This window comes from Capsicum annuum, chromosome 9 (assembly GCF_002878395.1).
Source record: "Capsicum annuum cultivar UCD-10X-F1 chromosome 9, UCD10Xv1.1, whole genome shotgun sequence".
Lineage (NCBI taxonomy): Eukaryota > Viridiplantae > Streptophyta > Magnoliopsida > Solanales > Solanaceae > Capsicum > Capsicum annuum.
In genome coordinates this window covers 3,007,405-3,028,029 of record NC_061119.1, presented here as the reverse complement: position 1 = coordinate 3,028,029, position 20,625 = coordinate 3,007,405, and the positions used below count along the sequence as shown (strand labels likewise).

The following is a 20,625-nucleotide window of genomic DNA, read 5'->3' as shown; positions in this document are numbered from 1 at the left end:
TTTATTTATTCAACTTAAAAAATCACTAAATAATTTATTATTTTATGTCGATTTTACTCTTACTATTACATATTATTCATTTTTCGAAATCTAAATGACTTATAATTAATAGGTGTGATAGCAAAATTGAACTTTTATTTATTATTTCTTAAAAAAACACGTCAAATCAAACATAAACAAGTAAAGATAGATTACCGGAGCATTATAATTTTTTTGATTTGGTTCTTTTTCAAATCGTGTGTATAGCAGAAGTTTTAATAGATTCAGTTGTAATTCTTCCATTGCTTAAAAGTTCATATTCACCTATGATTTGGCACATAACGAGAGCTTCATGTATCGAGTTGTCTTTTTAATCCTTTCATTGCTTAAAAGTTCACTTAGGATTTCGCATATAATGGATACTTTAGTGCATCAAACTGTCCTTTTAATCCTTCCATTACTTAAAAGTTCATTTAGAATCCGTATATAACTAAAGCTTTAGTACATTAAACCATTCTTTTAATCCTTCTATTTAAAGTTCATATTCACTTATGATCTGACGCATAACGAGAGCTTTATGTACTAAATTATCCTTTTAATTCTTTCATTACTTAAAAGTTCATTTAGGATTCCACGCGCAACGAGAGTTTTAGTGCATAAAACTGTCCCTTTAATTCTTTCATTACTTAAAAGTTTATGTAAAATCCCATATATAATTGAAGCTTCAGTACATTAAATTGTCCTTTTAACCCTTCCATTAAAAGTTCACCTCCTCTCATTATCCGACACGTAACGAGAACCTTATGTATCGAGTGATCTTTTTAATCCTTTCATTACTTAAAAGTTCACTTAGGATCCTGCGCACAACGGAAACATTAATGCACCAAACTGTTCTTTTAATCCTTCCATTACTTAATAGTTCATTTAGAATTCCTTTACCGTCCTTTTAATCCTTCCATTACTTATATCCACTTATAATCTAATGCATAACGAAAGCTTTATGCATCGAGTTATCCTTTTAATTCTTTCATTACTTAAAAGTTCACTTAGGATTCCGCACACAACAAAAATATTAGTGCGCCAAACTGTCCTTTAATCCTTTCATTACTTAAAGTTCACTTAGAATCTCATATATAACTAAAGCTTTAGTACACGGAACCAACCTTTTAATCCTTTCATTACTTAAAAGTTACTTACCAAACAACCCCTTAAATTCACCCCACATCCAATGGCTACAAATGAAACACATGGCAAAAGTATACTATAAAAAAACAAGGTCAAAGAAAACACTTCTCTGACCCAAAGACAAAAAAGGTGACAAACAGTTTAGCAAAATCCTATGGGACTCTCTCACTTTAGTTTTTAAGCTGACACATTTGCTTAAAAGTGAAAAAACCATGGGCAGTTTTTACCTGTATAATCCACAGCTTAAAAAACCAGCTGCTCTTTCTTGTATAAACTTGTATACACTCACTTATTTCTCTTCATTCACAAAATTGCACCAGAAAATATATTTAAAGAATCTTTTTTTATTTCTTGAAAGAACTTTTTAGCTGCTTTTACTTTCAAAGATTGAAACTTTAGTAGTCTGGTGATGTTTACTTAACTCTCTCTTTGCTTTAGGCTGTTTTTCTTCTGTGTTTTTTTGGTACCATTTTGTGTCTCATAGGATTAAGAATGTACCTATGAAGTGATAATTTTTGTGCTTTGGGGTTTTCAAGATTTTGAAATTTTTGTGCTTAACATAACATTTTGCCTTGTGGGGTTTCCAAAATTTTGAATGTAAGTATTTATCATGAGATTTTGCTTTGTGGGGTTTTCAAGATTTTGAATTTTTCTTGATCATTTTGGTGCCATTTTGTGCTTATTGTAAGTTTTTGCTTTGTGGGGTTGTCAAGATTTTGAATTTTTCTTGTGGTTTTGGTACCATTTCGTGCTTTTCATAAGATTTAGCCTTGTGGGGTTTTCAAGATTTTGAGTTTTTCTTCTAGTTTTGGTACCATTTTGTGCTTATCATAAGGTTTGGCCTTGTGGGGTTTTCAAGATTTTGATTTTTTTTTTCTATTTTGTGCTAATCATAAGATTTTACTTTGTGGGGTTGTCAAGATTTTGGATTTTCTTGATCATCTTGATGGATTCTGGAGGTTTATATTCAAATATTGGTGGTCCTGGTATGTTGGGATTAGAAATGTCATTACACCATCAAATCCCTCAACAAAATCCTCACCACCAACACCACATGCACCCTCAACCCCCACCCCACCCTCAACCCCCACCTCACCACCCTATAGTCTCATTTGCACATCATCAAGAAAATGGTGATAACCAACAAGTATTGAGGCAAGGTTTTCCATTTGGTAACAACAACAAGAAGGGTAAAAACCAAAGCTTGAGTTTTAGTGATGATGAGGAACCTGTTCCTAGTGCTGATAACAATAGTACTGATGATGGGAATAGGATTAATAGTAACAACAAAACTTGTCCTTGGCAAAGAATGAAGTGGACTGATAATATGGTGAAGTTGTTGATTATGGTTGTTTATTATATTGGTGATGAAGTTGGTTCTGAAGGGAATAACAACAACAATAATGATCCTAGTGGAAAAAAGAAGGGGAGTAGTGGGGGTGGGGGTGGGGGTGGGGTAGGGGTGTTGCAAAAGAAGGGAAAGTGGAAATCAGTGTCTAGAGCAATGATGGAGAGGGGTTTTTATGTTTCACCACAACAATGTGAAGACAAATTCAATGACTTGAATAAGAGGTACAAGAGGGTTAATGACATTCTTGGTAAAGGTACAGCTTGTAAAGTTGTGGAGAATCAGTGTTTGCTTGAAACAATGGATCATTTATCACCAAAGATGAAAGAAGAAGTGAAGAAGTTGTTGAATTCTAAGCACTTGTTTTTTAGAGAAATGTGTGCTTATCATAATAGTTGTGGTCATAACAATGCTGCTGGTGCTGGTGCTGGTGCTGGTGGTGCTAGTGGTAGTAGCGTTGTTGCTGAGGCTGCGAATTCGCAAGCTCAGAAGAGGTGTCTGCATTCGTGCGAAAATGCAAATGCCAGAATTGGTGCTTCTAGTTTAGTAAAAGTGGCAAGTGGTGAAAATGATGATGATGAGGAGGATGACGAAGACGAGGAGGATGACGATGATGAGGTATCCGGTGCAAGAGGACACGACCACGACGACCACCACCACCACGAGGACGATGATGACATTGATGAGAGATCAAGAAAGAGGCAAAGAAAGCTAGGAACTTCATCACCAATGGTACAACAATTGAGCACAGAATTAGCTAATGTAGTTCAAGATAGGGAAAGAAGTCCACTTGAAAAGAGACAATGGATGAAAACTAGAATGATGCAATTGGAAGAACAACATGTTGGCTATATGTACCAAACATTTGAGCTTCAAAAGCAAAGATTGAAATGGGAGAAATTTATAAGCAAAAAGGAAAGAGAAATGGAAAGGGAAAAACTTATGAATGAGAGAAAGAAATTGGAGAATGAAAGAATGGTGCTTTTGTTGAAGCAAAAAGAACTTGAGCTTCTTGATTTTCTTCAGTATCATCCAAATAGAAATAGTGACCCTTCTTCTGTTACTGGATGATGAAAAATTGTACAACAATACTAGTAGAAGCTAGCAGCAGCAGAAGATCTGTTAACAAAATGTAAATAAATGTATATACATGCTTTTTGCCTTGTGTTTTTTTTTCAATTTTGAATCTTGAATCAAGTCTTTTTTAGTTTCTCAAGCCTTTTTCAGATTTTTCAAAAGTAGTTAATTTCGATGAGTGCGTGTCAGATTTTTCCAACAGAGTAAAATGTCAATATGAGCGTATGTTAGATACTTTGAAGGCCATTGCCTTGTTTTTTTTTATTCTTGAATCCTGAATCAAGTCTGTTTTGTTGTTAGGACTCTCTAAAAATGTCGATGTCGATGGGTGTGTCAGAAGTTTCAAAAGTAATTGACATCGATGGGTGTGTCAGAATTTTCAAAAGTAATTGAGGTCGATGATTGCATGTCAGATTTTTTAAAAAATAGTTTATTTTGAAAAATCCAACACGAATATCGATGAGTTCATGTTAGATGCTTTGAAGGTAGTCCATTTTTTGGATAGTGCATGTTAGATTAGTTCATGTTTTTTCTTACTCTGATATGGCTTCGACAATATTTTTGAAAAGTTCGATCAAGCCTTGGCTTATGATATGCGCATAGTTCGAAGAAGGGTGTATTATATTGCAGTCTTATGTTATATTTTTGTCAGAGATTGTTTTCAAGTCTTGAAATCGTAACTTCCTGATCACATGACAACAACTTTATCAGCTACTCGAAGGCTCCCTTCAAGAGTGTTCTGGATGAATGTAAAATAATTTGACATGTATATTTCAAATAATTCATCAGTGTCGGAGCCAAGATATTCATTAAGGGGTTCATAAGTGAACATACGAACTAACCGAAGGGAGTTCAACATCTAATATATCTACATAAAGGGTAGATCCACCACTGTAATTCATCATACATAAGTTGAAAACCCGACCGAACTCCCTCGCCAAAGGGTAGATCCGTCACTGTAATTCATCATAAATAAGTTGTCAGCTACTCGAAGGCTCCTTTCAAGAGTGTTCTGCATGTATGTAAAATAATTTTGACATGTATATTTATATAATTCATCAGTGTCGGAGCCAAGATATTCACTAAGGGGTTCATAAGTGAACATACGAACTAATCGAAGGGAGTTCAACACCTAATATATCTACATAAAGGGTACATCCACAACTGTAATTCATCATACATAAATTGAAAACCGGCCCGAACCCCCTCACCAAAGGGTAGATCCATCACTGTAATTCATCATACATAAGTTGAGGTTTTCTCATACATAAGTTGAAGTTGAAAACCTGACTGAACCCCCTCGGCAAAGGGTAGGTCCGCCACTGTAATTCATCATACATAATTTAATTTTTCAACGAAGGATATTTAGTTGGCCACGTGGCTGTTTTTTTCAAAAAAATATAATGAGGGGAAAAAAATTTAAGCACGCCCAGTGGGACTCGAACCCACAATCGCTTGATTAGAAGTCAAGCGCCTTATCCATTAGGCCATGGGCGCTTCTTGTCATATATAAAGAAGTTGGTTTGTAATATACAATAACAATATGACACCCGATATTCGACATCCGTATTACCGGTATTAGTATGAAAATTATTTTTCATTCATGTTGCAAATACCGCAATATGTATTGAAACACTGAGTAATTCGTATTTACATAGAAACACTCTAACTGAATTTTTTGTAGATTTCAAATTCGAACTGGAGGCCTCTGGTTAAGGATGAAGAGATCCTGTCCATACCACTATAAATAGTCATTTTGACCTACTCAATTCAACGTATCTAAAAGTTTGTCTGGTTTGAATTAAATATGTCAGCTTAAATTAATCCATAAAAAACTTAATTATTATTTAATAATCTTATATATTAGGTATTCATAATGAGGAAAATAACATAATTATAATTTTCCTAATACTAGAAGCTCCACAAGGTATCAATAAAATCTGATTACACACTAAATTTTTTAGATATCGATTATGAAATTTCACGGGATACGCTACTGTTACCATATATTTTTTTGTTTTGAATTTGTTCTTAAAGTAATGATATTTATGTATTTGAAAATAATTCAACTTAAAATATAACAAGTCAAATTTCATAAACTTCAAATCCAAAAATCACGTCTAAAATATGAAATTCATGTTTCTTTACATTTTCTCGAACACATTTCTTTCGAGCCTGATCTATCAGAAACGATCTCTCCGCCCCCACGAATGGTGGAATAAAATTTTCATAGATCCTACAGTTTCGAGATCCCACTTATGAAATTACATTAGTATGTTGTTGTTGTTGTTTATTAAAACATATTTGGTAATAAACTAATAATAGAACATTATACCTTTTTCCCCATAATTTTCACAATTATTGCCACATTATACCCGATGTTGCTCGGATTCTTCAAAAACGTCAACAGATGCGTGTCGGATTCTCCAAAATCCGACACGGGTGCGGCATTGAAAGTGAATAGTCCGTGCAACTTAGCGTGATACATACAACTATAGAATAACACGTATTGTAGCTACCAAAACTTAGATAGTAGAACTTCATTTGTGATGGCATGAGAACAACTAAAAGCTTAATGTTCAAGTTCAATAATCTTAACCACCGCCGCGTCTCCGACTTTCTGGCACACGACAACTCGGTCGTGGGACTTCACAACTCCCGAGGCCTTCCCGCGATCAAGGGCAACTTTCAGCACAGACTCGTTCGATGGGTTTGTAGACTCAGCCTATGAAAACAAGAAGTTATAATCAAGATTTAGGGGCGGAGCCATAGTACAAGCACGGGTCCACACGAGCACAAAAGGTTTCAGGGGCAGAGCTATAGTACAAGCACGGGTCCACACAAGCACAAAAGCTTGGCTCAGACCCTATATTTGCAAATATTTTGTAGTAACAAAAATGAGTTATGAGTTCAGAACCCATAAACTTCAAAAATCCTGACTCCGCCTCTATCATGATTGTCGTGACAGGAGGGAAACATATGCAAGTTTCATAATACAAGTAAGAAACATGGGATAATGCAGTAACCAGACGCGAAAATATAAGCAAATATTACCATTGCGAGGGTGATACAACCTGGTAAATACAACGCGATGATGATACTTACAGGATGTCGAGGATCAGCAAGCATTGGAAAAAGACCCCTCACGATCAGTGACTGCCTTGCCTGAACATGGAGAAGTTAAAAACATACAAAAAAACCCGTCAACTTCCATGTCGATGAAACAAAAGTTATACTGAACAACTTCCGCACACTCTTTTTCAGTCTCAACTCAAATATCGCGTGAAATCCTACTAAATAGTTCGGAAGCAATGAGAAAAGCAGGCAGACGAAAGAAGGTGAAAGGACACGCTAACAGGGCCTATGATATAGCATAGCGACTCTAAGATCTTCGTTAGTCTGACTAAAAAATCACACGTTAAAAAATGTATAGACAATGTAATTAAGCGAACAAATTCATCAGCAAGAACCAGGATGCATATGACAGAAAGAGCGACAAGAGTCACAGTGATACACACAGGAGCGTAATAGTCCTTCTCAATCAAATGCGTTTAAAAGGTCAGAACAGAACATCGCGAGCTGGATTTGATTCTTGAATAGATGATTTTAGTGGTATACCTCGAATGAGCCGCTCAAACTCCACTTCAATTGATTCGTCTTAAGTCGAGGAATGACAACAGATATTACTGGCATTGTTGGCCTATACTTGGCTATCAATCTGTGCACATAAATTTAACAATTTATCGCTCTTAAATAGTATAAATTTTCTAAGAAATCTAGTAAGAACAGAGAGATTACCGCGCTGCTCTTCCAGATGAAGTGAAACAAATAATTACTGACGCTTTCACCTTAATTGCTGCTCGTACCTAAACGAGCGAGTGGATATTCGATTAGTTCAGTAAGCTTGGATCCAAATGAAGAAAGGGAGTCATGTTCGAAAGAATACCGCAGAAGAAGCAATTGATTCGAGGTGTGACATGGGCTCCCCAACAAATTTGACTGTCCTCTTGAAGTATAGATCTTGGTTAAAGACCTTCTCCGCCTGCACGGAAATTAATTGTTAACTCGGGCTACTCCCCTACGAGGGGGCGGGGACTTGAGAGTATCTGATGCAACCCAGGGAGAACCCGATGCTATATAAGCCCCACATCAGCTCCCCGTTAAACTAGTGTGGTGCTGTAAGTCACAAACTTTGCAATAGGATCATAATAAACGACCATGCTCCGCATCTGTCGTCTTCGACAGCTGTGGGCCAGACCATTTTTAGCCCGGGGCTAACACTTTAACACCAGTGTGACCATCCAAGGCACGACAAGCACGTAGAGCAGTGAGTCGCTAGCTATTGAGGTGGGAGAGCCAAAAGCTCTATAAGCACTCGAGTCCTACGTTGTAACAGGATCATAACAATATCTAACGACTACACCATATATCTTGACAAGTGCAGACCTTACCAAGAAATGCCCGTTAATAGATCATAGCATAAGAACCAACTACTGATGCCTTGATGTGGAAAATATTGCCAAAAGAGTAAACTACGAAATCACGCACAGATCCTCTTATTTCACAGAAAGGTTCAGCGAAAAAATGAAAATGACCTCGGCGCAAATTCTTCCAACAGTGGAAATAGTCTCAATTGGGTATAATCCACGTAGAGTCTCGGCACCAAGAAGAATTGCATCAGTGCCTGCACAAATGTTGAAACATCAAAAGCTCCTAGCAGAAACAAACTAAAAAGATGTCATATGGAGGATGACGAAAGAAAAATCATCAGAGGCAATAAAGGACGGTATAACCACTAAGATAGGCAGCAAGATTACCGTCCAAGACAGCATTAGCAACATCCGTTGCTTCAGCACGAGTTGGCCTAAGATTGTCAGTCATACTATCGACAACACGTGTTACTACAGCAGGCTTGCCAGCCATGTTACACTTGTAAACAGCTTCTTTCTGGAACAAGAACACCTGTGTACCACTTGAAAATTAGTTGAATGACCATCCTACTATGAAATACGATTATAGTACCATTCAGAATTTTGCCACAACGATAAGTTTACAGGATGAACAGGCTCACCGCTTATACATGCATGACTTACAAAAGAAGGTGCCTGAATTTTGAAGAAGAAAACTTACCTTCTCAGGTGGAAGATCTATCCCGAGATTTCCACGTGAAAGGATGATGCCATCGGCCTCTTGGAGTATCTCATCAAAATGTGTCAAGCCCTACGTAAATCACCACGGAAATAAGTAAATTGCAAGCCTGACAGTTCAAGACACTCAACAACAATCTCACAAAGAACGATCCAAAAGAAAAAGATCAGACAGAAAATAACACTTTACTAACTAACCTCTTCACTTTCAATTTTCGCAAAGATTTGTGTTTGGCTTAGATCACCCATCTTACCTAAGAGTTCACGTGCCTGAACTTGAGAAAAATACACCAACGAGGTCGATTCAGTATAAATGAAAAACACGATCGCTCAATACAACGCTAACTATAGAAATGCAGCACAGTATGAAAGCCATTGACGTGATATAATGAATCAAGAAAGTAGATAAATGGAAGGAAATAAATAGAAGACAGTGAAATCATTACCTCACGAACATCCTCAGCATGCCTGGTAAATGATAACGAAAGAAAATCAATTTTGTTTTGGACTCCCCATGTGCTAATAACCTGATTCAATTAGCATGCCGAGGGCACCAGAACCATCAAAAAGGATTGCTTTGCCAAGCCATTAACGAGGCAGGCGACAAAGAATATAAGTTAAAACTGTTTTGTGGTGTAATATAAGTTAAAACTTCATATTTCAAGAGAAACGAGGTACTTTTGGCACGAACAAGATAGTCGATGTGGATATCAAATATCGGATGAGGATAAATATTGTTGATGGTGCTTAAAATGGAATACGATTGCCAAGATGTTGCTACAGAAAGTGGAAAAATGGGAAGACGAGAGTATGAATAGGTTCCACCAGTCCATGCTTACGTAACAACAACAACGACATACCCAGTGTAATCCCACAAGTTTGAGGAACTTACCTCCTTATCTTTATTTGAGAGGGTAGGTAAATCGATATGAATCTGAGCAGCATGCAGAGTGAACAACGATCCAGTTAACGTGGCGGAATTCTTTATCACACAAACTACATCATCCCCTTTCACTTGATCTACCTGCGCAACCACATTTAGAATTCTTAATCAGCGGATTCAAACAACTTCAAACTGCTTTCTTTGAAGCAGTAGAAATGTATTAACCGTCTTCGTCAAAAACTTTCGTAATTGTGAAGTTGTAAACACATTGCAAAATCTACTCTTGTACCTCCAGCCACACAGACGTCGTTTCACTTCCTGTAAAGAGGTATTGACCGATAAAAAGCGTGTCTCCCTTCTTCACTGCCTGCAAGAAAACTTAACATCATAATTCAGTATCATGAACGATATTGACGATGTTCTCTCCACTCTTTTCACTTGAACAGTCTTGGTTACGAAACACACTGCAGGGAAAAGGCAAAGTAAAGAAGATGGGAACTAACGGAACCTTGGATAATCCATCGAAATTGATTGGGAACACTTCAGAAGATGCTTCCTCGCCTTTATCAGGTATAATAGTTACAGTTTCATCTGCCTTAAGTGCAATAGGTTTCTCACTTGTGTTAACAACCGTTAGCTCTGGACCGGCAGTATCTAGCATGACCTGAAAATATAAAAACAAAACAGTCGTAATACATGTTGCCAAGTAACTGAACAATGCTCAACAGGTGCAATGACAAAAAACAACGACAACATACTCAGTGTAATCCCACAAGTGAGGTCTAAATAGAGTGGTGCGTACGCAACCTTACCCGTAGCCTGTGAAGGTAGCAAAGTTGTCTCCGATAGGCTCACAGCTAGAGTAAGCATATCAAAAATCAAGTATGTGATCTACAAGTATTTGATTACTAATTAAGTTTTATTATATCGTAATGCGACAAAAAGTCTCATTTTGTGTCATCGTGTCTCACCTTATTTTTTCTTCTCTTTTGTCTTTGCTTGATATTTAATAAATCTATTTTATCTTTTGCACCTATCTTTTTATAGTAGCTCTACCTTGTAACCTGATGTGTGACATTATGTAACAACGGAAAACGACACAATTTAAACATTGTATTCATCAAAACAATACAATACGATACAATAGAGCATCGAATGACATGGCCTAGAGGTCAATAAAATGGTTGAGAACCACAAAGTCTCAAATTCAAATCCTATAGATGATTTCTTCCCATTTATACTAGCCTTAATGAACAGAGTCACCTGATACCTGTTGCTGGTGCGAGGTGACTAGTATCATGTGAAATTAGTCAAGGTATAAAAAAAAACAATACAACACAACACATTATGAAACACGTAACAACCATCCAAACAGTGTTAAAGGAACAAAAACCGAAAATGTCATACTTACAGCACAGAGTTTCTTGGTACTCTTAATCGAAGTCTTCAAGTTATCCAATGTCTCTTGATGATACTTATTATCACCCAACGAAAAATCAAATCTTGCGACTGCGATTCCAACAAAACCAACGATTGTTTCGCAACATTTCAGAAAAAAAAATAAAAATCTGAACTTTCAAGATATTATCAATTACCAGACATTCCAGCTTCAAGACATGATGAAATAACCTCAACAGATCGCGATTTTGGACCCAATGTTCCAACAATCTTTGTCATTGCAGGAAAAAAACTCTAACAAGATTTATAAAAAATGAAAAGACAAAACAACGCCATTAGTTATTATCACTATTAATACACAAATCATATGAAAAAGAACAACTCAACCAAGATTTACAAGAAAATGAAAAATAAAACAACCCTGCAACACGGTACACTAAATCTCCCGCTATGTGGCAGTTTCCACAGCTTGAAAAAAAACTCTACCAAGATTTATAAAAAATGAAAAAATATAACACATAAATCATATTGAAAAGAACTCTATCCGGATTTATAAAAAATGAAAAAATAACACATGCAACCCCATTAGTCATTATTAACATTAATACACAAATCATATGGAAAAAAACTCTTATCAAGATTTATAAAAAATGAAAAAAATAACACAACCCCATTAGTCATTATTGCCATTAATACACAAATCATATGATAAATACAGATCTAACGTAAGAAAAAAAAAATGCTTACAGTTCTGGATGGCTCCAAGATTGAAGCCATCCTTATTGGTTCTTCAAGAAGTAAGTGATTTGAATGCATGGTTTTTTGTTACTACAAAAATATTATTCCTAACAAAAAATTTGAATCAGTTTTGTATGGAAAAAATGAGAAGTTATATTATATATTATATAGAGAAAAGAGATCACAGTGAGAGGAGCCAAAAACTGAAAAACAGTTATGTGTTACGGTTTGGGTACTTTTTATGTATTATTTATTCTCAAATAATCAAAATTAAAAAACTAAAAAAATTAAAGGGTGTTTCATACGTTAAAATTTTATTTGATAGCTATGGTATCGAGGTAAGCTTGTGTATGCCTCGACTAATTTTATGCAGTACCATCACTTATCACCTCTACCATCACCAACACGATCGTCAACCACCACCACCACCGATCACTATTGTCAACCACTATAAGACTTATCACCTCTATCACTATATATACTTTTCTATTAATTGTCATCGTCATAGTCGTCACCTCCATCATAACTATCAACTACTACCATCACCGCGATCAATTCTTACTACTAATTAACCAACTCCACTGTTACAAGTATCGTCATCAAGTATCATCAATACATCGTCAATCATCGCACTTTCTTCGATCATCACCACTACCGTTGTTATTGTCGATGCCACCTCCACCACTATCAGCTACTATCACTAATTCAATCAATTTTTATTACCAACCATCTCTACCATCAAAATCAGAACGCATTTTTGTTTTTTAGCTACCACATATTTCAACTACTAACATTAAAAAGTAGGTCCCCTTACATTCCTGTCACTCAATTTTTTCATATTGACCAATAATCAAAATGTCAAATTCCATGGGCTATGCCAAAGGGGTAATTTGACGTGAGGTATAACGCATAATAATTTTGAATTAAAATATAAAATTATTTTATTTTATATTTGATTGAAGGTATTAGTTATCGTAAAATTATTTATTCATCATTTGTATCATAGTGATCTATGAAATATGTTTTCCATTACACATGGTAGAATAACTAATTCCAAAATTACAAAATTATCTAATCGTCACTTTATAACGACGTGACATGAATATAATTAAACTGATCGATACTCCACCTCATACAACATAATCGATCTGATCGTGACTCTATAAAGACGTCATGAGAATATATGAAATTTAGTACAACCATACTTTAATCACACGTGACTCACTTACCTAACGGACGCAACCAAACATCTGTAACGTTTAACAACAAAATGCATTGCATTCCATTTAACGGCAAAACTCACAAACGTTACCTTTCACGTCGTCAATTCTCTCCGTTCCAAACCCTAACGCCGCCGCCGTCATGGCTTCTTGTGACGACGATTTCTCTCTCCTCGATAACGACGCCGCCGCCAACCCTGCCTACCATCACCAACAACCACCGTTCTCCGCCGTACGATACAAACCTCTGCCGCCGATATCCGCCGTTAGTCCGAAAAACATCTCCGGCGACGACGACGAAAACGACGACGGTGACGGATCCTATCACATCGGAGTAGATCCATACGAAAACGATTCAAATCCGTTCGAAAACAGCGAAAAACGAACCGATCGAGAAGAAATCAGCGATAACGGAACACCGTATAATAACAACAACAACAGCTACAAGCGATCAAAAATCAGCTCATCCTCCTCCGGCGGCGGCGGGAGCGGAGAGTATCGTAAGGACAGAGAAGAATGGAGTGATACAGGTATAGCATGTTTACTAGAAGCGTATATGGAGAAATTCGTGCAATTGAATCGGGGGAATCTAAGAGGGAGAGATTGGGAAGACGTGGCTGCAATGGTGAGTGAACGATGCGAAAAGCAATCGAAGAGTGTAGAACAATGTAAGAACAAAGTTGATAATTTGAAGAAAAGGTATAAATTGGAGAGACATAGGATGAGTAATGGCGGAATCACGATGAGTCATTGGCCATGGTTTAAGCAAATGGAGCAAATTGTTGGGAATTTGGTAGCAGTGAAAGGTGGTGGTGGTGTATCTGAGGAGGATAAAGCTATTGTTGTGATGAGCGGTTCGAGCAGTGGGAGGCAATCGAAAAGGTAATGGCTTTAGTATGGTGGAATTCGGGTGGTCATGTAGTCGATTTGAATTTGTTTGGGATTGAGACGTAGTTGTTGTTGTTTGCATTTAAATTATTTAGTAAAATGAATATAGAGGATTCATATAACCGATTCAAACTAGTGGGATTGATTGTTTGATTTGAGACAATCTTAAAGGTAATACCTTTAGTATGATGACGATATCAAATGAGCTTAAATGTGAAATTCGGGGGTTCATGTAGTCAATTTTGAATTTGATTGGGATTGAGACATAGTTATTATTGTTTGCATTTAAATTATTGAGTAAAATGAATATAGAGGATTCATATAACCGACTCTAACTAGTGGGGTTGATTGTTTGATTTGAGGCAATGTTAAAGGTAATACCTTTAGTATGATGACGATATGGAATGAGCTTAAATGTGGAATTCGGGATTGAGACGTAGTTGTTGTTATTCGGATTTAAATAAAAATCCTTTAATTGTTGAGAAGTACGAATATAGAGGATTCATATAACCAACCGTAGCTGTTGAGTAGGTGTAGTTGATGATCTCCCTTCGAAATATTAATGTTACATATATAAAAGGTAGTGGCTATAGTATGATGATGATATGAAATGAGCTTAAATGTGGGAGTCGGGGATTCATATAGCCGATTTCAACTTGTTTGGGACTGAGATGTAGTTGTTGTTATTTGCATTTAAATAAAACCCCTTAAATTATTGAGTAGGATGAATATAGCCGACTCTAACTGCCGAGGTTGATTGCTTGATTTGAGGTAATCCAAAAGGTAATAGCTTTAGTATGACGATCATATGAAATGAGCTTAAATGTGGGAGTCGGGATTCATATAGGTGATTTCAACTTGTTTGAGACTGAGACGTACTTGTTGTTGTTGTTGTTATGTGCAATTAATTAAAATATTTAAATTATTGAGCAGAATGAATATAGAGGATTTATATAACCGACTCTTAACTGTTGGGATTCATTGCTTGATTTGAGGCAAAGGTAATACCTTTAGTACTATGATGATATGAAATGAGCTTAAATGTGGAAGTCGGGAAATCATATAGCCGATTTCAGCTTGTTTGGGACTGAGACGTAGTTGTTGTTTTCATTTTATAAAAATCCTTAAATTGTTGAGTAGAATGAATAAATATTTCATTGATGCATATCGGACTGCTTATTAAAGTTGTAATCTTTCTTGCTTTTAGTGCGCTATAGTCCTTATGTGATTCGTATTATTTAGATGTGAGTTTTGTGTTCTAATTGGTCGGAAAATTTGAAATCTTCAATTGTCTTTTAGAACATGTTTATCACTTTTCGAGTTGTCCATTATAGAGAACTAATCAGTTAAATGTCTATTAGTTTTATCAAAGCAAAAATTGGAATTTTCTTTCTTTCTAACCTTGTCGTATTCTAGTGAAAATCTGCATATGAAATACTTTACAGTGTTCTTCGTCCTGTTTGTCGTATCTAACATTGCTGTTCCTCCGTACCTGTTTCAGATATGGAACAGCAGTGGCTGGTCCCTGCGGACAGATTGTAAAGTCAAAATCTTCTATTGGTCCAAGGTGGAGAAGGGTAGTTCTTAAAATTAGTGGTGCTGCACTAGCTGGAGCGACACCAAACACTAATGATCCAAACAACATTGATCCAAAGGTTAATTTACTACCAGTGTTTTCTTATGTTTTGAAGCAAGACTCATTTAACCCTGGAAGAAACAAATTCCGCTGATAATTTTAATGGTAGTTTGGAGAGGATACGCTATGTGATTGTATTCATTCTGAATGTCACATTCAAGATATTAAATTATGTTGACATTCTATATGTGCAAGTTTGGATGACAAATCAGTGGATCTACTGATGGAGAAATTCCTATTGCATAAATGCTGGGTTGACTTATATTTGCCTAACATGTCTTTTAAGTTTGAACTTCAGAATGATTTTAATGCTGAGAAAGTTTTTGCTTACACTTCCACTATTAGCTGATGTGGCATTTAACAGTCTGGAGCATGAACCTTTACAACAACTACTACTATACCCCAATCTTAAGCACGTTGGGGTTGTCGGTATAAATCCCACACTGTCCGTGTTGTTCCATTGGAGTTTGTCTCAGTCAAAAATTATAAACATTTAGTTTCTCTAGTGCTAAAACCACTCGAGATTTTCTACTGGCATATAACTCTCTAACAAGACTAAAAGACTCCTATCGAACATTTGGACCTAAAGTAAACGTACTAAGCCTCTGCCGAAGAAATTTTACCAACTAAATTTAAGCTGTTGGGGAAGTAGGTTCCTAAGACAACTAGCAATGTAATCTTTCAAATAGGTCTCTGAATTTTGGGATTACTAAGACCCCTAGATTTCCTCATAGGATGGTCATTACTTTCTTACTCTCTATTTCAATGAAGAATCATGCTATAGCTACTTGGGTGACTTTTCCAATTTTACGACCTTTTACGGAAGTGAATATATCACAAACGTATGTTAGTATTACAGTGAAATATATGCATAAAAACTTTTCAGCTTGTGTACGAGAGGCCAATTGGGCAAGCAAGAAGTTGTCATATTTATTGCTACATCTCAAAATTAAGTGAGATGTCGCCTTCTGTATTTGTAGAAGAGGCAAGTGTCTCTACTTTTTTGGCAGTGCTGATAATAAAGTTTGAATCTTTGAATATATCAGGTGGCCATGCTAGTTGCTCAAGAAGTCTCAATAGCTTGTCGTCTCGGTATAGAGGTATCAGTCGGAAAAGTTTCTGAATCTTCCCCCAAGTAGTAGTACTTTTTATGTAATCTGCTTCCCTCAAACATGCACATTAATTGTTTCTGTAGGTAGCAATAGTTGTTGGTGGACGCAATTTCTTTTGCGGAGACACATGGGTAACTTCAACTGGATTGGATAGATGTACTGCCTATCAAATTGGGTAATTTCCTCCCGTCTAGTTACATCTTCTGTGCAGTTGTAAGCTAAGTTTTATTGTCCATTTGGTTTGTTTCCACATAAGAATCGGAAAGGTGAACTCACATCTTCGTGGACGGATGATCTTGATAGTCCTATGAATGTTTCTAGCTTCTATGTCCTGTTTGTAGTTTTCGGTTTCTATGCTATTTATATCTATGGCAAGTGGCAACTCTTTATTTTGGTTGGATACTCGCGAGCTTTTAATTATTAAGATATATTATGATTGCTTCATTTGTATTGTTGTGCATGTTGTTATTGGAATGAACAAATAGTTGAAATGCACGAGGAAAAAGGAATAAAGGAAAAAAGGATCTACAGAGTAGTTTAAAAGAACTCCTCATTTCTTAGGAAAAAAATGAATTAGCTTGAAGAAATTCTTAGCCGGCCAAAATTTCTCAAGAAAACAAGAGGATGCTGATCTTTTTCTTTTTTATCTTTAGAAATTACAGCAATATAAAAGAAAATTTATAATGAAACGTAAAGTAAATGAAGAAAGTATTAAGTGGAGGAGGAGGGATCACTAAGTGGAAACCAAAATAAAAGGGAAGTCATAAATGAAGGTATAAGAAAAGGAATGAAGAATTTGTATTGGAGAAAAAGAAGGAAGCATTTTACTTCAAAGCATGTAAAAGATAACTTGAGTTATAAACAATTTGTAGCAGCTAGCGATCGAACCCTCACAAAGATTAAATACGTATACATAATCGGAAGACAAAATCAAAATAAAGCACAAATAGAATAAAGTGACACTGCTCAACACAAAGAGCATCACAGCTCATTTGGTGTTAGGCACCTCAACTTTCGGTTAGAAGTCGTGAGTTCGAAACTAGCAGTATCTTCCTTCATTTGTTTTTTTTTTAAAAAAATATAAGTCCTCTCACTCTATTTGAATAGGTTCGAACAATAGATCTTTAGAAGTTAACAAAATTGTGATCTAATCAGTCCAAAGGGCCATATTATAAATGTTGCGACAAGATAATATTAAATGCTTAAGGAAGGATGCTGCTGCTTTCCTAGTTAATATTATAAATGTTGCGACACTGTCCAGCTGCATATTATAATTATTAATACTAAAAACAAAAATTTCTTAACAGGGATAACTGATAAGTACTAGTAAGCTATGTTGCCCGAACTCTTCAAAATTGTCATAGGGTGCATGTCGGATCCTTCAAAAGTAGTGCAATTTTGGAGGATCCGACAAGGGTGCGGCAACATTTTTGGAGAGTTGAGCACCCATCAGGCTTATCAACCACTGGGTGCTGATGTTTTAATATGCCTATCTTACAAGAAGTTTCTATATAAAATATACACAACTTTTGTCGGGGTTAATGGGCTCGAGTATCTGGTAGGTTTTACGTGGGTCAGCCCCTGATGGCTAGTGGAAGAAACAAGGCTACTTTTAACATGGAGAAGATGAAGTTGGACTAGATCTTTGACAATCTCCACCTCTCTTTTCTGCTTCTCCGTGCTCGACCCTTGTACCATGCTTCCCTTCTTTTGCCCCTCAATATTCTCACCAAGTCACCTAGTTGTCTCACCTCAATCCTATACTGATGGCTGGCTAACCCAACGATTGTCTTGGGGAGTTATGGTAAGTTGCACCAGAAGAGGGGAGGGAAATGTGGTTGTATAGTTTGAGGCGAGGTTTAATAGGGGTTTGGGGGAGGGGACGTACATGAAGAATGCAGGAGGAGCTAGAGTTGCGATCAAGTTCTTGATTAATTTAATTTGATTATTAGAAGCATAAGCTAGATTAAAAAAAAATAAGCTAGATTATTTCACACAATTATTTCTTTTGAGAATGTTATTTCACACAATCTTTATCCTTTCATAAAGATGAAATTTTGTTTCACACAATCATGTCTTTTGTGTCGACTGACGGCCTAGTTCACGGTGATATAGTTTGCTCTCACTTCCAGACCTAGTAATGGTATTTCCGGTTCTTATTTAATGAACTAATTGTGCGTATCATTTCCTAATCTTGCAGAATGATGGCAACTGTGATGAATTCCATACTGCTGCAGTCGGCATTAGAGAAGGCAGGCGTGCAAACTCGCGTGCAAAGTGCATTTTCCATGCCCGAGCTTGCTGAGCCATACAGTAGGCAACGAGCTATGCGACATCTTGAAAAAGGTAGAGTTGTGATCTTTGGTGGTATTGGGGCCGGCACTGGGAATCCACTCTTCTCTACGGATACAGCTGCAGCACTCAGAGCTTCTGAAAGTACGAAATGTCATACCTCGAAATGTCTCTTTTTACTATGCCTCGAGTTTTTAGTAATTCATAGTTTTCCTTTTCAGTTCATGCTGATGCACTACTCAAGGGTATAAACGCAGAAGGTGTCTATATCTGTGATCCCCGAAACAATAATGTTGCCGCTGAGCATATTTCCTTCAGGGATCTTGTTTCCGGAGGAGATTCCTCCCCATTAGACCTAATGGCTGTTACATTATGCGAAGAGAATGCAATTCCTGGTCCGTATCTTCTGTACATGCTCTTTACATCGCCCGCTACTATCCTATATTTTGTCATGATTTGCTTTACCTGCAGTTGTCGTTTTCAATCTTCACGGCCCTGGAAACATATCAAGAGCATTATGCGGAGAGCAGGTGGGTACACTAATCGATCAAACAGGACGAGTTAGCTAGCATTTTCTTGAATTCCGAGTTCAATTTATCAGCGATAAAGATATTCAGAATGAGCAGCATTGAGGCTGCCATCGCCATGGAGTTGAATGTTGAACGCTGAACGCTCCATGATGTATACACAGATTATTTACAGAGATTTAAGATATCATCATCTATAGTTCATGGAACTGATGAATTGTATGTTGTAGTTTAGTTGTTCTTTTTTTATCCTTTTGATGTACTATAGGTTGGATTATAAACATGTGTAGTAAGATAAGTTAATGTTCTTGGTAGGAAGCGCTCCCCCGTATGAGCCCTACGCGGCGCGAATCCGGATTGGTCGGGCTCCAATGCCGGGTACCGGACATTGGATAAAATGTTCTTGGAAAGCAGAAAAAACCATTGTCTTAAATATACAGTTTTTTTTTTTTTAAAAAAAGCAATGATTAACTTGTTACCTATTACGGGTTTGAGCTGTGGAAACAACCGCTAATGTTTGCATTAGGATAAGTTGTCTGTATGATGTACGGTCTTTTTCCGAATTTGCTGACACGAGATGTTTTGCGTACCAGACTGTCCTTTTCTCCTTCTCTTTCTACTATAAGCAAATACGACAGTATAGGCTAGCGTATTAAATTTATACGTAAAGAACAATAGTTAATGGCGGAGCCGGAATTTTTATTGAGGGGATTTAGAATTAAATATACGGACTAGTTGAAGGGGTTCAACATCTATTATATATACATAAAAATATTTTTAACCATGTAAAAATGATATAATTTTCTGATGAAGGGGGTTCAGACGAACTCTTGAATTCAATGTGACTCCGCCATTGACAATAGTATATTACTTGTTATGTTTTGTTTTTTGATAGTCAAACTTCATGAATTTTGAAAAACATTTTAAGATAATCTTTTCATTATATTAAAATGAGAAGGATCGCAACTTGCAGCATTCTGTGTATAGTTTTTAGACATCTAAATTTAAAATTTACAATATTAAATTAATTTACTTTAGTTAGCTTTAGTTAGCTTGAAGTTTAGTAAAATTAATTTTCGTAAAGTAAAGCATGACAAGTGGTATTATATAATTATCTGTCGAATTAAGCTTCTAATTTAGTTGATGCAGGCGTTGAAGGGTCAACTTTAATATTATTACTTTTAATCAAAAACAA

The 20,625-nt window shown here is 36.4% G+C and overlaps 3 protein-coding genes and 1 non-coding gene across 6 annotated transcripts; 2 read left to right on the top strand and 2 right to left on the bottom strand.

The window, feature by feature from the left end:
• Positions 1-1,280: 1,280 nt before the first annotated feature.
• LOC107852135 (probable WRKY transcription factor protein 1) lies at positions 1,281-3,687 on the top strand. The gene has a single exon (XM_016697189.2). It carries the CDS (start codon positions 2,111-2,113, stop codon positions 3,581-3,583), a length of 1,473 nt encoding a protein of 490 aa, XP_016552675.2. The 5' UTR covers positions 1,281-2,110; the 3' UTR covers positions 3,584-3,687.
• A 1,326-nt stretch (positions 3,688-5,013) lies between these two features.
• On the bottom strand, positions 5,014-5,086 carry TRNAR-UCU. Its single transcript has one exon. It is a non-coding gene; the product is annotated as a tRNA-Arg (tRNA).
• Positions 5,087-5,679: 593 nt separating this feature from the next.
• On the bottom strand, positions 5,680-11,975 carry LOC107843171 (pyruvate kinase 1, cytosolic). Of its 2 annotated transcripts, none has more exons than XM_047395989.1 (16): positions 11,765-11,975; positions 11,215-11,311; positions 11,031-11,128; positions 10,128-10,283; positions 9,909-9,986; positions 9,629-9,760; positions 9,183-9,263; positions 8,935-9,006; positions 8,720-8,809; positions 8,407-8,551; positions 8,185-8,273; positions 7,536-7,631; positions 7,388-7,455; positions 7,208-7,307; positions 6,695-6,760; positions 5,680-6,314 (listed from the first exon to the last, which is right to left on the bottom strand). In XM_047395989.1, the coding sequence occupies exons 1-16, from the start codon at positions 11,831-11,833 to the stop codon at positions 6,162-6,164; spliced, it is 1,590 nt and encodes a 529-aa protein (XP_047251945.1). In that variant the 5' UTR covers positions 11,834-11,975; the 3' UTR covers positions 5,680-6,161. The 2 variants fall into 2 exon arrangements, with proteins under 2 accessions (XP_047251945.1, XP_047251946.1); XM_047395990.1 differs by having other exon boundaries at positions 6,695-6,754.
• On the top strand, positions 11,911-19,910 carry LOC107855273. 2 transcript variants are annotated; one of them, XM_047395992.1, is made up of 7 exons: positions 11,911-13,857; positions 15,365-15,518; positions 16,546-16,599; positions 16,695-16,786; positions 18,812-19,047; positions 19,125-19,298; positions 19,415-19,910. In XM_047395992.1, the coding sequence occupies exons 1-7, from the start codon at positions 13,118-13,120 to the stop codon at positions 19,444-19,446; spliced, it is 1,482 nt and encodes a 493-aa protein (XP_047251948.1). In that variant the 5' UTR covers positions 11,911-13,117; the 3' UTR covers positions 19,447-19,910. The 2 variants fall into 2 exon arrangements, with proteins under 2 accessions (XP_047251948.1, XP_047251947.1); XM_047395991.1 differs by having other exon boundaries at positions 19,375-19,910.
• The last annotated feature ends 715 nt before the right edge of the window (positions 19,911-20,625 follow it).

Coding starts and splice junctions, on each gene's coding strand:
- LOC107852135 (XM_016697189.2), top strand. CDS start 2,111: ATGGATTCTGGAGGTTTATATTCAAATATTGGTGGTCCTGGTATGTTG.
- LOC107843171 (XM_047395989.1), bottom strand. CDS start 11,833: ATGCATTCAAATCACTTACTTCTTGAAGAACCAATAAGGATGGCTTCA. Junction 11,129..11,214: donor TCTTGAAGCTGGAATGTCTG/GTAATTGATAAT, acceptor TTGGAATCGCAG/TCGCAAGATTTGATTTTTCG. Junction 9,007..9,182: donor ATGCTGAGGATGTTCGTGAG/GTAATGATTTCA, acceptor TCTCAAGTTCAG/GCACGTGAACTCTTAGGTAA.
- LOC107855273 (XM_047395991.1), top strand. CDS start 13,118: ATGGCTTCTTGTGACGACGATTTCTCTCTCCTCGATAACGACGCCGCC. Junction 15,519..16,545: donor CAAACAACATTGATCCAAAG/GTTAATTTACTA, acceptor TGAATATATCAG/GTGGCCATGCTAGTTGCTCA. Junction 19,048..19,124: donor AGCACTCAGAGCTTCTGAAA/GTACGAAATGTC, acceptor TTTCCTTTTCAG/TTCATGCTGATGCACTACTC.